Source organism: Apteryx rowi, unplaced genomic scaffold (assembly GCF_003343035.1).
Source record: "Apteryx rowi isolate R43461 unplaced genomic scaffold, aptRow1 scaffold_360, whole genome shotgun sequence".
Lineage (NCBI taxonomy): Eukaryota > Metazoa > Chordata > Aves > Apterygiformes > Apterygidae > Apteryx > Apteryx rowi.
In genome coordinates, this window is record NW_020450086.1 from 516,419 (window position 1) to 534,316 (window position 17,898).

Sequence of the window (17,898 nt, forward strand, 5' to 3'; positions counted from 1 at the left end):
ACGGGCAGCAGGACAATGCAGGAGAAGTGGAATAGGCTTACTATTCCTCAGCACTTCTGCTATGACTTGTGCTATATATGGAAAGAAAAATACTTTAAGTGGACCTTTGTAGTGATGTTGAAACAAGGGCATAACTGGGATAGAGAGTACACTGGAAACAGTGGCTTCGCTGATACAGAGTCCGGCTGGGAATAACAGCATCATCCTTAGTGACCATGTCCTTTCGGAACACCTTCTTGTACCAAATGTGAAGAAAGACGACGCCTTACACCATCACCAGCGTTGCATCTGGCTTCCCCTGGAGAGCAGGTGGCATCATGCTCAACAGTCAGCATCCGGTCCAGAGCAGAGAGTAAATTAGCTCTCAGCAACGAGCAGCAGAGGAGCTCCAGGAGCTCCAGGACTGCAAATAACACTTGGAGCATCAGGCTGAGAGCCTGGTGCAGCCACCCTCAGCCCATCCTCTCCTACTTCATGCTCGGGAATGGTCTAGGGGGAAACCTTGTGCACATGCTGCTGCTGGCTTGGCCCTTTAATTCTGTGCACATCGAGAGCGTGCTGGGGCGCAGTTGCTGAGTGGCTGCTTCTTGGATGAAGACTTTACTACTGTTCAAGTGTGAGGCCCTGTTTTGCTTCTCCTCCTTCTGCTCACCCTCTCCTTAAAAACAAGCAAGTCTTTCTGCAGGCCAAACCTGTGCCCCAGCGAAGGCCAGCAGCTGCCTCGGCACAGACCCCTGGCACCGCTGGGGTGCCCTGCAGGGGCTGCAGCCCTATTGCTGCACGCATCAGGTCTGCTTTCTTCATCATGTAACCCGATTTGTATTGAGAGGGGCACCAGGCAGTAGAAAAATTTGAAGACCACTGAAGTTCACTACTTAATAGAAATCCACATCTTTGCAGAGGTCAGCAAAGCTGGGAGGTTTTCATTCATGCAGGCTGCTACCAGGAAATAAAACCAAAACGTTTGGAAATGCTGAAGGCAAAGCTCAGTGCAAACCCCACATCACTTCTGAACTGGGAGGATAATTTTGCCACTGGTGCAGCTGGTGTGATCACACCAGACCAAAGGGCTTGCCTCTGCAACATCCTGCATTATACTGTGAGCTGCCTGAGTCCTTCCAGCTGACCAGTAGCATTGCAGCTTTCTGAAAATATTAATGGCTAAGATCTTACGTARCAGAGTAATGGGAGTTTCTCTACCCAAAGACATCTCCATCTCCGAGGCTGTGGCTTTCCCCAATAAGCCACTAGATGGAGGTCCTGTCTCATCGTTTGTAACCACTAACTGAGAAAGCAAATCCAGCCGGCTGGGCTTACTGTATTAGAAAACAAAACTAAACATTTATTTGGATCTTGATACCTGATCCAAAAGATAAATAACATTGTGGGTGTATTTTCTGCTGTCGCCAGTGGCTTTGGGTTAGGCTCCGCACAGAAAAAGTCCAAGGGCTTTGGTTGCTCCTTTTTTTCTAACACATTGGTCCCAGAGGGCTTCTTCAAACACCAATGCTAGTGAAAAAGATTCCTTTGGTGCTATGGGAAGTCCTTTCTGTCAGACGAAGCAGACCACTCCGCCGCATTTTTTGGAAGGAAAAGTTGAAATGACAGAGACCATATGTATTTCTAAATGGCTATAGCCTTTTTATTCTTTTTATCCATTTTTAAGCATTTTCCCCTGAGGTCATCAAGAGCACCTCTTGTTCGTTACTTCTATGGTAGGTGCTGGAGGCTTGTCCTGAGCTCTTGAAGCCCTGAAGGGTTCGAGTGCCTCCTGGGGCCCCGGTGCAGCCGTGAGGGATCGCCCCGGCTGCAGAGGGGCTGTGGGTAGCCTCGCCTCTCACCGGGCAGCTTCATCGGCACATGATCCCCTGGAGAGCTGTGGGTACCAATTCGCTTAAAATCCAAAGCGTTGTGATTAAACCAACCTGTATTCTTTGCTAACGCTGGCCGCTTCTGCGAGCTTCTGGGCCCCTTCCCCTGACACCATGTGCGGTGATGATAGCATGAGGGGGACTAGCCATCAGGACCGTGAGCCAGAAACCCGACTGACAGGAGCACTGTAACGCGAAGAGACCAGCCTGCTCCTGAAGTCCTGCTTGCTCTGAGCACTGGGGCAGTCATTAATCACCCTAAAGTAATTTTGCAATTTCTTTATCTTGAGCCTGTCCCTGTGACAGCACCCAATGCCCGAGCAGCCAGGATCACACACGTGCACAAGGCACGGCACTGTGAGCACCCAGGGGACCGCTGGGCTGTCACCCCTCATGTGTGGGATGTGGCTCCAGGGCTCTGCAGCAGATACCTGCACTGGAAGTCAGGCTAAAACACCCCTTCCAAGTGATACTGCAACAAACAGAAACCCAGAAGGAAACATGACAAATCTGTTACAAATTTTGCTTAGGGTCCCAGTTCCTCAAGACATCCTGATTCTGTTTGTGAGATTAAACCTGCAAGCCAAGGGGCAGCGATTTTTTTTCCCCCCCCCTCTGTGAACTGCTTTGAACAATAACTTAGAAAATGTCAGGGAGGATCACTGCATCTGGAGCATTAGTATAAAGCGAAAAYATTTCAGGGGGTTTTTCAGCTCCTTGGCACAGTAAGGTGATAAATCATCCTTAAAGCGCTTTTCCAGCAAATGTGGCAGTAAAATGTGCAAGGCATTACCGTGCAGGGTGAGCAGGACTTGGGAGCAACCGCGCTTGGTGTACTGCATCTGACAGCAGGCATCTGGCTGGGCTGTCAGCAGGAATGTGTCATGCTTTTTGTATCATATTGGCTTACCTTATCCACCTGATGGAGGTGAAATTCCCCAGAAACTTGGCTTCCCTTTGACTGTTGTGCTTTCCAGGCAAGTGTACTTGGTCCTGCACACCAGCGCGGCGGTGCTGGGCAGCCCCAGAGCAGCTGGAGCCAGGTCCACCGTCTGTTGCTGGAGGAGCCTCCAGCCAGAAAGGGGCCAGAGCTGAAACTCTGTTTTCAAGCCCCTGAGAATTTAAAGATTAAATTTCAATTGTGAGCATTTAACTTGGCCAAACTTGACTTGGTTGTGGGTTGCATCCAAAAATGGAAATGGGCCTACTGTCTTTCTCCAGCTCAGATAAGACTGTAATCTCATCAGTGGTAATTATTCTCACTAGGTTTTAGCGGACATCTCACAAGATGTTGATCTCATTACATTTCCACAACTTTTGTCTGAATTCCCGTTAGGGTAACTGAACACCTGATACCCAAAGCCCTGATTCAACCTGAGGCGTAATCCTGCACTTTAGCTTTTGGCCTTCGTTTAGTTCCCATACAAAGAAGACAGTTTTGTGCTTCATCTTGTATTTATATAGCTGTGACTATGAGACTGAAAACACTGAGTCTAGTGAAAGCTAGACTCGGTCGGAAATCTGCTCGGCTGGTTAAAGGGCACCGAGCGGGAAAGGAGCTCTTCCTACAGCTTATGTTGCTACAGAGAGCTGGACCCCGAAATACACGGGGTTACCCCAGTGCCTTGTTGACAGCTAATAGCGGATTGTGTCCTGCAATTTAAGCAGTGTGTACTGGGCATTAAGAGAAATTAATTTGGGGTGTATGGTTCCATCTCTGCTGGATCTACTTACTCAAAAAGTATCTGGTTGCAAAAAGGAGAAAGTTGGAGGTAAATCCTTAGCCCTGGAGATAAGTACACTAGAGGAGACAATTTTTTTGTCCTCCAAAACTTAGGATTTTCTTTAGCTTCGATAGTTACTGATTGTGAAAAACAATAAATTATGTTGTTTTTTTTTCCAATCAGTAATGAGGGAAATAATGGCAATGGATAAAAGTAAGTGATACACAAAGCATATTACATATAAAAATATCCAGAGGTTAAGAATCTAGTGAACTGCCCACCACTGGGCAAAGGGACGGCATTGGGAGTGAGCAGGGGAGTGATGAAGTCAACTAAGAATCGCAAATAGAGTGCTCAAAATTGCATCTGTTTCATTGCAGGACAGGTCTGTAAGAGAACTGCCCATTGCATGGTGTCATGGAAGGGTGAGAAAGGCTCCCTCTGAAGCTCTGCAATTGCCCCAAAATCCTGTGATCTGGCTGTGCAGCATTTGTTTTCCTTGGCAATCTTGTAGAGGAGCCAAGGAAATGAATGGGTAGGGTTTTCCTCCTACCTGCTGTTGTCTGCTCTATTTACTTGTCAAAGTAAAGACAAAATTGTGAGCGAGCAGTGTGGGAAAACTGACTCGTGAACAAGGTATTTAAGACAGCAAGGGACTGAAGGGAGCTATGGAGTTAAGCAGTTAGAAACGACAAGAGTTTTGCCCTGCTGATCTCCAGGAGCGCATTAGGGAGTTAAGGACATCCTCCATGAGGAGCAGCATCTCAAAGGTATGCTACCACAACATTGCTGCTTCGCTCTGGTCCTCGTGCACTTCCTTTAAAGGGCATTATAGGGCTCATAGCACATTTTCATAACATTCCTGTTTGATTAAAGAAAAAGGCCAGCCAAGATTTCAGAAATTGAATATGACATACTCTGAAAAATGTTCTATCTTCTCTGGGTCCATCACTCTGTGATCTTYGCTGCTTTGAATGCTTCCAAATGTAACTTGAAAGAGATGTGTGCCTTGACTATTGTCAACACAGGTAGTTATTGATCTAAATGATTGCTGTGAAAGAAAAGACAGTAGAGAAACCACCCTCTGCTATCCACATGTTTAGACCTCCTGTCTTATTTTGCTTGAGCTAACAGAGAAAGACATGTATTGTGGCATGGCAACAAAGAAAATCCTCTGCCTGCTTTAGAGATATTATGTAGAAGAAGGGGTTCCTATGAGCAGTTGTGATTTTTTTCCTTTTTTGTTTGTTTTGGGGGTTGAATTCTGTGCTCCTTCTGTATCTTCGTCTTTACCGTCTTTTTTGTGCTACTGGTGTGGCGTAATAGGGTAGGAGGATTTGTTCCATAAGTTTAAAATGTATGTATAAAATATATTTATTGTCAGCTTTTACTGAAAGCAATTCTGGGTTTACAGCACAAAACGTTCAAATATGGACTTGCCCTAAAATGACAGTTAGCTTTATGAGCATGCAGATTAGAATATAAACTCATTTGCCTTAGGGAGAATTTCAGACAAGRTCACTAAGTTTTTTCTCTTATTTGTGTAAGGGAAAAACACAGTGCAGAATAAAAGTACATTTTTCAAGAGTAGCATGTYGCACATGTGATGAAACACTGCATTTAATTTGCTGTGAATTTACAGGAATGTGAATTCTAAGCAGCAATATATGCTGTATACTCTGTGAACTTATACAGATACCTTGAGGTTAAATGTATTTTAGAGTAGTAAGAATCAGGCACAAAAGTATCATAATTTTAGTGAGGATAAGTAATTCCCTAACTTACAGTAAAAGTGAATGCAACAAATAAAACTGGAACTTAATTGATAAATGTTGTTTCTGTATAGAAATACCTGCAAGTTGTTAGGGAGTAGCTAGCCCATGCTTTCCCCATCGCTACAGAACAAATTTTGTCGGCTACAAAGTTTTGTGTTCTTTTACCTCACAATCAAGTCTGTGGGTACTCTGCTTAAAAAATGCTGGCACGATGTGACCTAATGACAGCAGCCAAGTCTGTTCTAGGCCTTCCTGTCAGAGACATGCACGCAGCGCTCTGTGCAGTATATTAGGCACAAACCATGTAACAGCAGTAAGCTGTTTGGACCATGCCTTCCTGACCTTGTAACAGCCAGTGCAGAATAAATGTGAAACAGGACTGCATCTGCCTCAGTGCTGCTGGGTAACATGGCGGTGTGTATGTGTGCACAACATTTTATATATATCTGCATATACATAAAACAATATATTGTCAACTTGCAAAGCTGGCCAGCCAATCCAACTTGCTTCTCACACTAGGCATTTGGTACTTTCTCTCTGGAAATTATATATATATATATATATATATATATATAAAAATATATATATAAATATATATTTTTTCTGTTTCCCTACCTGTGCTGAGAGGCTGCTAGGCACAGCCCACAGGCTGGATGGTTGATATACTCTCAATACTCAAAGTTAACCTAGCGTTACAGCTTCTGGGCTACAGCTGGCTTACATTTGCGCTGAGTGAATTCATGTCTGGGTGCAGCCCAAAGCTTCTTGAGAGCTCAGGCTTGCAAATATATCACAAACCATGCTTCTTGCTGCTACAAGATGGTAGAGACAGCTGAGCCTGGTGGTCTGCGAAGGTCAGGGTGCCCATGCTGGGTAACCTGCACACGTTGGTCCTGCGAGTAGGTCAGAAGCTAGACCTACATGAAAGCTTTACAGTGTAACCCTGTGGATTTGGAGATGGAGAGAAAAAAAAAAAAGAATATCTTGGGCTTTGTCCAATATTTAGTTGGACCAGGTACCAGCAGAGTGGCCAGGAAATCTGCTTTGCAGATAATTACGGAAGTGCTCTCTTTTCGCAGTGCGACTATGGTAATATGCAACTGTGTTCTGCTGAAATCTGTGATATAGACAGTAGCTGGACCCAAGAAGGATCTGCAGGGGCTTGTGGGCAGTTGTGCGTCCGCACAGGGCCCATGCGAGTGGTCCGACTCTCTCTCGGTTACGTGGGACACCGTGCTGTAACCTACAGAGGCGCTGCATGGGTTAGAGCTCGTTTGTGCCGTACTTAAAACTGCTCCACCAAAGAAAATGTTACCATTATTTGTGCTCCATTCTGCATGACGGAACTTGTTAAACACAGGATAACTTGAATTAAGTTTATATGTAACACTAAAGGATTTATACACTGCAAACTGGAAGCAAGCATGGCAATCATGCCATTGGGAACCTACAGCCCCCAGCACTCCTACCCATCTTGTCTACATACATGGCACACACCTGGGGTCAGCAAAGCTGCCTTTTTCTTGAATATTTCATATTTTGGGACAATGCAGATAGTTCAAGGAGGTGTGAGTACATAAAGTACAATATATCTCAAAGGTATGAACTTTAGGGATCTCTTGTAGGAGTTTTTAATAAGACATACAGTTTAATCAGTACCATAAGAGCTTTAATAAACAGATAAAAATGTGAATTAAACAGGTTTTAGGAAAGTACAGGATCAAAGCAGAAAATGTCTCTTTTCTACTAAACATTTGTATGAATCCCAAGATGTCCTGCTCTAAAGTTATAAATTGCAATCTTCACTAAATTAAGTTACATGCAAAATATCACAGTTAAAGCACAATACTGTTGGTATTCTATAGGAATATGGGTGTAAGACTTTCCCCATCTTTTTCCCCTTTTGTAGCAAAGGCARAAATACTTTCCTCATCTTTCCAAAGTGAATTATTAAAGGAGGCACTGAGAAATCAAATAACCACTAAAAGCCAAAATGCTCTGCTATATCTTAATGTCACATCAAAACTTTAATGCAAATACATTTCACTATTTATTAAAGATACTGTAAATAGATTTGGACCACACCATGCTAGTTCACATCCAGATCCTCATTTAGTTTTATTTGATTATCCAGGTGAGATATCTGTTGACTGCATATGAAGAAYAGAATACTCTGGGAGTATTTGCAACTTTACATTAGGTGCTCACTTATTTTTTTTCTCAATATATTTAATTCTATAGTTATTTAATTCCATAGTTACAGTTCTACTGTTTTAGCCTACTAGGAAGAGACTAAGACTTACTTGGCTTTCAAGCAAGATTTTGAAATTGAACAGTTGAACAGGGAGGATTTGAGAGTGGAGGTGTAGTCATTTTGTTGGGTTCTTGGCATGGCTGAGAAGGTGTTCTGTTAACTCTGCAGTCATACGGAGAGTTAAAAAAATAGCCTTATATACAAAAGATATTATTGGGTTTGAAAATACATATTTTAAAATTCTTTCATTTTCATATTGGCATCTGATCATAATTAACATAAAAAAAGCCCTATGATGGACACCTGTAGCTAACCTATGGTGTACTGCTTCAGCTGCAGTAATTGTTGCATAGGGTGATCTGTATACAGAATGCGACTTTAAGAACAGTCCATAGTAAAGGGGAAAATATTCTTCAGAACAAGTTTATCAAAGGTGTGCTCTTGTATTTGATCTATCAAATATGGATCTAGGTTCAATCCTTGCTTCTCTGTCAGATGCTGAGTCAATAACTGACTCTGTGCTGTGTCATGTCTCATTGTAAAATGGAATCAGCATTCCTCTTCCCAAATTCACTCAGAGGTCTGTCTGCCCTGGAGACCTTAATTACATCTATGCACAGCAACCAACCCTATCTGCAGCCTCTACACTGAGATTTATTTCTACTCATAACGCAGAGGAAAATTAATATGACATATTCTCAGACAGCTCAATGGTTCTGAGCTTATAGGACTGAAAGTATAGTAACGGTTATTTGTTGCTGTGATAGTAATAATCTGTAAATTGGAATATACAGAAGAAAACATCTGTTGAATAAGGAGAACTTTTCATTAAAGCGTGGCTCCATCTAGCAAGGTGCCCAAACAGAAGTGACTCCAAAGCAGTGATTGCTTGTTTTGATAATGAAGTTTGGTTATTATTTATGCAATACATAATGCCTCTCTGAAAAGCTTTCTAGGGAGCATATTCGTAATGGTGAATCAAGGTGTTCTGATACTAGCAAAATACAAAACTACTTACAAGATCAAAAAGCAAATGAACTAACTGAAGTAGCAATGCATTTATAGGTTCAGATTAGATTCTTAAAGGCTTATGGAACTTGAAAATATATTCATGATGTTGGTTTCTGGAAACAAAATATATTGGGTATTTTTCTTTGCCTTTTTTAAGCGTAGACAATCTAGACTTTGCTTGTTCTAGTCAGAAGAAAGCTCAGTTCCTGTCCAGGAGCCTCTTCCGCAGGAGCCGGAGCCTGGACATGACCACGTCCCAGTCTGCGTAGGCCCCCTCCAGGTGGCGAGTCAGTGTGGCTCCCGACTGGTAGCTTCGGCGACCGTGAAGCAGGCGCCAGTTATCAAATGTTACTATGTCCCCTATAACGAGATTGCACTAAGTTTAACATTCAATGTGTCACGCTTCGTTCCTTCAAACAGATAACGTTGGGGCAGATTCATGTCAACAGATAGGGAGTGATAATTTCAAATAGCTCAGGCTGGAGAGCTCTGCAAGCACACAGCGACTCTACGGTAGCATTAATTTAGCTGGTCATCCTCAGATGGAGAGGGCAGCTCCTTTTTGAACTCTACTTCTTCTGTTGTACAACCAGGAGTTTGGCTTATCCCATGGACAGATTGGGAAGAAACCAGCTGGGAGATCTTAGACAGAACAATTAGAAAAGCTTCTTTATAAGAAGGAGCCTGATTAAAAAGAGCATCTGCCAGTAAAAGAGACTGAATATTTCTTCCCAGATGCTGGGAACTATGGAGAAAAGGAGTCTGCTGAGGTTGTGTGAGAAAGATGAGACCAAAATAACATACACTACATCTAAGTTGCCTTTTATTTGAACTTTACTCTTTTTCATGTATCCTTGTGTTTTCCATTTGGAAGAAGCTGTGTTGAAGCACAGGGATGATGCAGGATACGGGGCTGAGCTGGGCGTCCATAAGCAGGGCCGAGCCGAGGGCTGCCGACTTGCCCAGCCAGCAGCAGGCAGGCGCCGGTGGTGGGAAGCACGATGCAGTGGGAATCCCTGCGGGGAAAAGCTCGCCCCTGGTGCAGCGGTGGCCGCGGGGATCCCCGGAAAGGACAAGGGGCCAAAGTCACTAGGAGAAATCTCACTGGATCACTCTGGCACTTCCTATATTGTACGCCCCTGCGTTATTGTCCTTGTTAGAAGAATCTTAAGAGTACAAAGTCAAGCCATCAAAAGTTACGAAATGACATAATTAAGGCTGGCTTGCCATTTTAATTTTTCTCCCCTGTGTGTCACCAAAACCACTAATTACATAAACTTGTACTCTTTCTTTCCTTCTCTCCCTCCCCTCTGCCACCCTTCTGGCTCATTAATTGATGGGATGGATGGTGCTAGTGTAATATATAGTATGTATTTTACCATTTATTATGTGGTCTTATAAATTATTTTATTGCATGCTCCCAATAGAGAGTGATTGATTTCCTCATAGACATTTTTAAGGTACTAACATTGTAGTATGTGAGGTAGTCAGACACACTAATTAATTTACTTTTGTAACATCTCTGAGAGATGAGAAATTATTTATATCTTTCTTTAATAYTCAGAGAGTGAAAGAACAGAGATTAAGGTCAAAGTAGTTAAATATATGCAAAGATTGACTTTTAAAGAGGAAAGAGCATTTTTTTCAGCATGTTTTATGTTCAGGACACAGCCTTGTACCACTTCAGCTGAAGTTGAAAGCACTTAGCACTTCTGCAAATCTGCCTCYGGATGTCTTGCACAGGCTGCCCAGAAAAAGCAGCCTAACAGCCATGGACTTTCATAACTCATCTAGTATTATGCAAGCATTCGGTGTCTAAGCAAAGAAGATAACTGAATTCCCTAGAGTGCTGTTCAGCTTCTTTCACCATAGTGTATCTGCATCATTTTCTAGATGTTTTGAAATTCCTACAGCAACTATGATGTTGCCCTACTAGCAAACTGAAGTGTCATAATGAAAGCCATAGCATTTTGCTAATGTCCATACTCTGTATCAAATGAAGCAGAGGAAAAAATATGTTATTATGGATCATTTCATGAACAGACACTGAATTAGGATGGCACAGTAGCCTTACATCTCACATTTCCTAAYTGTGGAGCTATTGATACGAGAACATAAAATTTCCTATTTCTTATGGATTTTCAATGTCATATAAAGACACATTGGACTAATCAATATATAGGATCTATCCCTTCCCCCCTTTTTTTTTCTTCTTAGTGTAACAACAGCAAAAGACATGTATGAAATGTCTGTAAGACTACAGTATGAAACGAAATAGGTGATAAAAGGACTGACATTTCCTTTCACTACTAGAATAGTGCAAATTGCTCAAGTGTTTTGACTATTAGGAAAAGCATGTGAAAAATCACTGCAAACAGAGGTAATTTACTCACTGACCTGGTTTCATCTTGTAAGTAAACTTGTGTTCTGTGCTGTTTAATAAATCATCAAATTCCTTTAGAGCTGCATAAAATGGCCGCACTTTTTCAGCTGGTACGTCAAACACTGTGTCTCTTGTTGCGTTATTATAATTGATGCGAACGGCTTGACCTCTGTCATCTACGCTGTGAGACAGAGAGGGAACAGAAAAAAGCATTACTGTGTTGTTACTGAAATGTTTTAACGTGGTCAAAGAACAACGGAAGTCTCCTGTGAAATTTCACTATGTTTCTCCAGTGAAATGAAGTGCTGTGCCAAGGGATGCTCTCACGGCACAGTTCCTTCGTTTTAGGTTGTTATTGCGGTGGAATTTGATAGTTTGCACTAAGCAGGAGAAGTGAGAATCGGAAGGAAGCGTACACTTAATACTCTCAAAAATCTATATTTTATATACTTTAAATGTTGAATCATAAGCTTTTTAAATTCAGAAGTGATTATGAACATTTAAATTTGAGATGTTTATAATACAGTTCTTAATCCGAATGCTTCAAATTACGGCCTCCCTTTGGTGCAGTACAGATGCACATCGATTAGAGGGTAGTTGCAAAGCCACTTAGCTGCTGCTAAGCTTGTTTGCAGTTCCCGGGAGCTCCCGGGAGCGGCTGGCGAGGCGGGAGCCGGCGAACCGCGCCGCCGTGTCAGGAGACAAGGAACAAGTCACACGCTGCCCGTGTCGGACAAAAGAACAGGGACTAAGTTAAAACCAAGCTTCCCCACAAGGTGGCAGGAACGGACCTTCTCCCATCCACGTGCAGTCCATGATACACCAGGGTTTGGGGGGTTTTCTCAGCATCATTGTGTTTTTGAAGCTACTCACTCTATAATCCTTTGTTTGCATTGCATAGCAAAATCACAGTAGTCGACCCCAACATCTGTATAGTCTACGGCAGTAGAGGACAGGATCTGAAATGCTTGAGGATTTTGTTTCTTCAGCTTATTGGCTACATGAAATCCATCTACAACTTCACTTTCACCTCCTGCAGCTGTTTGCTTTATACAGTGAAGAAACTGAACCTGTAATGAAGCAACAGCTCATTATAAGAATTAGCTTGCATATTTAACATTTCATTAGCATCAATTCCCTCATATTTGTTGTTTTTTTTTTTTTAAGTGAAAGATGGAGTCTGCATTACTGCAGTTTCACAGCTGCCTGACACCATTATCACAAAGGCATAAAATTAAAGTAACATGTTCATAAAGCCATCCCATTTGGGATATCTTCTATTACTTGAAACCCCTGTTTATTTCCTGTGAGTCAACTGCAAAGCTCTGGTGTCACTTTTTTCTTTTCTGAGTCACTGTTCACTGTGGTCATATAAATTTAAATGCACTGCAGTCTCCCTCCTTATCTCCACAAAGAGGTTTATTTTTCTCTTGCAGAAACTAAACTCATTGTCAATTATCTGCTCATAAGGGGAAATCATGGCTCATAGAAGGCAACAGGCCCAGTATCTCTATAATGAAATAGGATTAAGAAAATTTCATTTCACTTCACAATGTATACAAAATTGCAAAGGAGTTGGGCAAGATAGAGCAGAAAGTCAAAACTCTGTTCTCTGTTGCACCAGTGTAAACCTGAATTACTGATCTGGGTAGTCAAACTCCTGATGATATTAAAGAGTTCAGGATCACGCAAAGTGTAACAATTCATCTCAGTGTAACTAAACAAAATCTCTCCCTCATACCAATGCAGCCTTCTTTAAAAGCTCAAAGACTTATTTCTGAGACCATTGGGAGGAAAAAAAATGGGGGGAGAGGGGAATGGGGGAGAAGAGGACAGAGTTTGCACCAGTCTCCCTTTTGCCCAGGTTCATTGAATTACTATTCTTCCTCTAATCTTCCTTCCTCTGGAAAGGATAAAAGCTAGTTTATTCATGCAGTGAAGCGGCTCTCCGCCCTTCCGTGGTCGTGCTTGCTCYGGCCGACACAAGGCTGAGCCCCCGCGCCCGGACAGGGAGCACGAGGCAACCCGCATGCTCCTTCGGTGGTGCAGCCTGCCTCCTCTCCGCGTGGGGTCAAACAGGGCTCGGTGCCGCGGAGCGGGGCTCTAGTAACGACCTGCATGCTGAAATGGCCCTGCAGAAACCTTCAAAGCGAGCATTTGGTTCACAGGAGAAGGTAGCTTCATATTCTAGGGAGCTAGTGCTTCTAGTACTTCTAGTAGATCTAATAATCACTTTTTTATTAGGACATCTCCTACAAAAATAGTTGCAAGATCAAAACCTAGGAAATCTTCAAGCTATTTTTATAGGAGGGATCTGAAACTAACTATCATCCATTTGCAAACATTATTTCAGATCTTTTATTAAATAATGTCTTAAGTGTTCAAATATTGCAATAACTATGTAAATTAAGAAAACCACACATTTAGGACAGTGATAAAAAACCAACAAAGTGCTTTAGTGTTTTTATTTCATAGAAGCATTTTTGAATGAAAAGGTTAGGCTCATTTTCTAATGTTTGCAGTGGTATGTGAGCTTTGGCACAGACAAAACAGTAAGCTAATTCACATCTGTTCCCTAGCAATGAAGCCCTATTCTTATTCCACAGTAATGAACAGCATCTAAATGAGTTTTAACAGGTAATATTAGTTTGAAATATTTGGCACTTACTCATGGATAAATCACATAGGCTTTTTATTTAATTATAGAAACAATCGATACAAAATACCCAAAACACCTTAGAAGGGAAAATTGCAGGTATGAAGCTTACGGATGCAAACTTCCACAGGATTATCTTTGCTTCTTTGTACATGCTCGTCTTGCTTTTCAGTTCTCTGGTGAATTACGTGGATTAGGATTTGATATGATAGCAACTAGGTAAGAATATACTTCCTGTGATTAAAGTGGTGGTTTTCCAGCTTTACAGAATGCCCCTTGTCTCATCTGTTATGAAAGGGCAACTAAGAGTCTAAAGTAATTGAGTTAGTAGAAGAGGGAATATAACATCTTAATCACATTTCCTCTAATTTGCTCACCTCCTGAGTTGAACAGACTTGTCCTACAGCTTCACAGCTTGACTATAGCATTTAGACACCCAACTTCTTCAATAAAATGAAAGCAGTATCAAAAACGCATACAGGACCCTAATGCTCTCTTTTCCATATGGTAATATTCTCAATACTTTGTGGGTTTCTATTTAAAAATTGTGGGACACAACTTTATGGTGTGTTATGCAGAACTTATATCATATGTATATATTGCTTACACATGTATTTATGCATTGTTATATACAGACTAATATCTGTATTTTTGTATTGCTCCTTTAAACCAGAATTCAGAGTCACCAAACGCTAACCTTACGCTAATTCATATGTCACACTATAGGAACAATTCCCTCTCCCTTTTTGCATTGTGGAAAAAATGGTAGGTTCCTCTTACCCCAGGTGGATGCTGCAGAACAGGGTAATCAGTGTGAAAACTTAGCTTCCCGCTTGTATAAGCCACATTGTTAGCATCTGTTTTGTCTTGCACTTGCCAAGTTGGTCTTTATAATGAAAGGGAACAGACAAAACATGTTAAAGCAGCCAGCCAATATGCCAGACAGTACACACTGTAACTATGAAATCACAGTGCAAAAGAGCTATCCCATCCTTGATGAACATAAAAATGTTGTAAAATTACAAGGAAACGATTTGGCAGTGTCCCCCACAGCAAAGGCAGATTATTTCAGCAAGGCTGGCAATTCTGTTTTCACCAGCCTTAGATTCACGCTAGCAACTGAGTGTGTAGAGGAACGTGGGGCCGTGGTGCTCCTCCTAGAAGACCGACGGCTTTCCTTTGCCAGAGGTGGTACTTTGCTGAATGCAAAGATCAGATGAAGAAACTAATAAAGAGGTACCTTTTTATTATCAACGTTCCATTTTTTCCTGCCAGGTTAGAGTATGTTATCAATGAAATGTGAAATTGTTAAAGCTATGAATTTTCCCCCCAAAATTAATTTTAAAACTTTATGATCTTGGAAAATACAGAGTAACCTTTGCAGTGAGATATTTCCTGTGAGCTGCATATTTGCCATAAAAGGAAAATGTCTTGATGAAAGACTTTGGCACTTCTTCCCTTTCTCTGATATTCTTTCTGAGAACTAGCCCCATTTGGCTTACTATAATTTATCTGTCTTGAAATTTGAGAAAATTCAGTAAGAAAGTTTACTGACAACTGCAAAAAAAACCAAACAAACCCAAAACAAAACCAATCCCCTACCCCGGCTTAGTTATATAACAAACRTGTGAATACACCAAATTGCAGCACAATCAAAATCTGTTTCAAGTGACACACCAGGCAGGAGAATATAAGACCAAGAATGACATGTTTTGTTTGCACAGGGTTCACATGATCAAAGACAGTTCTCAGCAAATACATGATATAGATCCAGACATATGTCTGGGAAAGCGTAAGCTACCATATGCAGTCCATGTAATCATAGGAGCATAAATAATTTAAAAGAAAAATATGAAACTCATTTTCCTTTGGAATTACTACAGACCAAACATGTTATGTTTTTCAGGGTGTGTGTGTCAAGTATTACTTCTTAATAGTACTTAAAAAAAAAAAAAGAAAATAACAAGCTAAAGAATGAGCAGACCAAATTGATTTATATACAGTATGCAAACACTTTTATTCTAGGAGTTATATTTAGCATAGGCACTATGCAAGATACTAAAACAAAATTTCTGAAAATGTCAGGTGAAAAAAACTTTGAATATTTGCAAATGCGTTTAACTGCTTGGGAAATATCCTTTAGATTGGATGGTACAGCACTTATTCATCAGTGCGTGACCTCAGTACTCAAGTAGGGTATCTTCAACCACATTCGCATAACTCCCAATTTTACAGCCAAAAATGAGCCCATCATCCTTGTCATTAGTGTTGATGATAGTTTTGTTGACTATCTCTTTAATTAAGTAAAGCTCCAGTTTCATTTAACATTTCTAAACCAATTTACTACATTTTAATTGTCTTGTTTATGAGAGAATATATACTATTGCCAGAATGGTAATACTTTATAAAATCATTGTGATGTTTTTCAAAAAGAGCCAGTGCTTTCATGCTGTTACATTTTGAGACGGGAGCTAATCCCCGGGAACATTCCTGCCACACAAGAAGATGCTGCCACAGCACAAGTTACTGACTTGAAGTCAGCAATGATTAAATAGAGAAAGCGATGCCAATACAGTGCTCAGCTTTGAATATGAAAAAAATCAACCTTACTTTGTTGAAGCATTAACTGAGCTAAAGTAACTGAGTAAAGAGCAAAGTCACAGGGAGAGCTGTTAAGTGCACAAGAAGTAAAGGACTAAAATGTGGACAATGTCAGAGGACTCTGGTCCCTTGGAGAGAGCAAAGCAGGTTGCAATGGTTACGGGGTTAGTAATTAGAGTCAGATTTCAACATCAGTTGCACAGGCTACCTAGCAGGATATTTGGCACCGGCCAGGTGTAGCAATTTTTTGCATTAAGTGGCAATGTGAGCTCAGCGTTCCTGAGCAGAAAACTGGTCTGTCTGTCACATCTTTAATTTTGGAAAATGGTTGCATTAGGAACTGAAGTCATGCTTAAATCATCTGGTCTTGTGCTTTATTAAAAAAACCTTAGTCTCATTCATGAAGAGGTTTGGGAACTATGTCCTTCTCTTGAAGCTAAGCCCTTTGAGAGATGCAGACTGACTATTTCACACAGATTATCAGGGATGCAGAGGAAGCCTTTTACACCACCGCAAACCCTAAATAAGGTTTTGGAGCAGGGGAGGAGCACAAGTTCTAGGGCAAAAGACTTTGGAGAAATAAATTACAATATGACTTGACAACTTGTTAATATAGTTGTGTCTCTGTAACGTAATAAAGAGGTTAATCTGAAAATTATGGAATCCCTTGATGATGTTATACAGCTGATACAGATAATGTTTTCACTTTCCCTAGTAACAACATGTTAGGTAGCATGTACCAGACATCCACACAAGACAAATGCTTGTGTGTTTTCCATTTGTCAGGGCAGTATTCATTACTATTACATTTTAATGAAAATTCATGGTCCAGTTGAGGTATTTGTTTTATTTGGCAAGCTTGCCAGTTTCAAATGTATCTTTTTATTTACAATATTTGATAGGTCTTGTATTTGGCTGCTAGTAAAATAGCAGGGGAATTACCAACAATTATTATTTTATTACAGTTGTAAAAAAACACCTCAGAACTGCATGTAAGTAATAAATGAACTTGAGTGTTAGAGGTGAAGAGAAGGGTTGTAAAATGCTGGTCTAGAGTCTGCTGTTAAGACTGAAAACTCAAGAGAGTTTTTGCTACTGCAAGGAGTATGTAAGAACACTAAGACCAGATGATACAATAATCGTATCTGAAGATGAAACAGGTTATTTTGGGGAACAGGTACTATGGGGACAGAAGTCTTTTCTCATCTGTAATATTTTTAGACTGTATTCCAGCTATAAATGGCATCAAAACCAAAAATCTTGCTCCTTAGAAATTATTTGTGGAAAAAATCATATAAAAATCAAAAAATAAGCCCAAATCATCAAATAAAGTACTGCTCAAGATTTCACATGAGGAACGGCACATTTAACAAATACTGGTTTATTAAGCCATTTGAATACAACTCTGTAGCTGTTTTCTGATATGTTTAGCATGTTGCCACTTCATAAAAATTTTTATTAAAACATYTGAAACTATTTTTGTGACCTAAATTTTAAAAAATGCTTTATAGATAAGTTCTTAAACCATTAAAAGCAACATAAAATGGAAATCACTCTAACATGGAGGACCAAACTAAGGTTCATTCACAACTTCAACACAACAGTTATGGCACAATCCTGCTT

General features: G+C 40.9%; 1 protein-coding gene across 1 annotated transcript in view; it reads right to left on the reverse strand.

The window, feature by feature from the left end:
• Positions 1-8,834: 8,834 nt before the first annotated feature.
• BBOX1 (gamma-butyrobetaine hydroxylase 1) overlaps positions 8,835-17,898 on the reverse strand; it is a 35,837-nt gene continuing 26,773 nt past the window's right edge. Inside the window, exons 4-7 of the mRNA XM_026073116.1 lie at positions 14,455-14,560; positions 11,892-12,088; positions 11,033-11,199; positions 8,835-8,995 (exon numbers count right to left, since the gene is read on the reverse strand). Of these exons, the coding sequence (XP_025928901.1) occupies positions 8,835-8,995; positions 11,033-11,199; positions 11,892-12,088; positions 14,455-14,560 (631 nt within the window). The remainder of the gene's footprint in view (positions 8,996-11,032; positions 11,200-11,891; positions 12,089-14,454; positions 14,561-17,898) is intronic.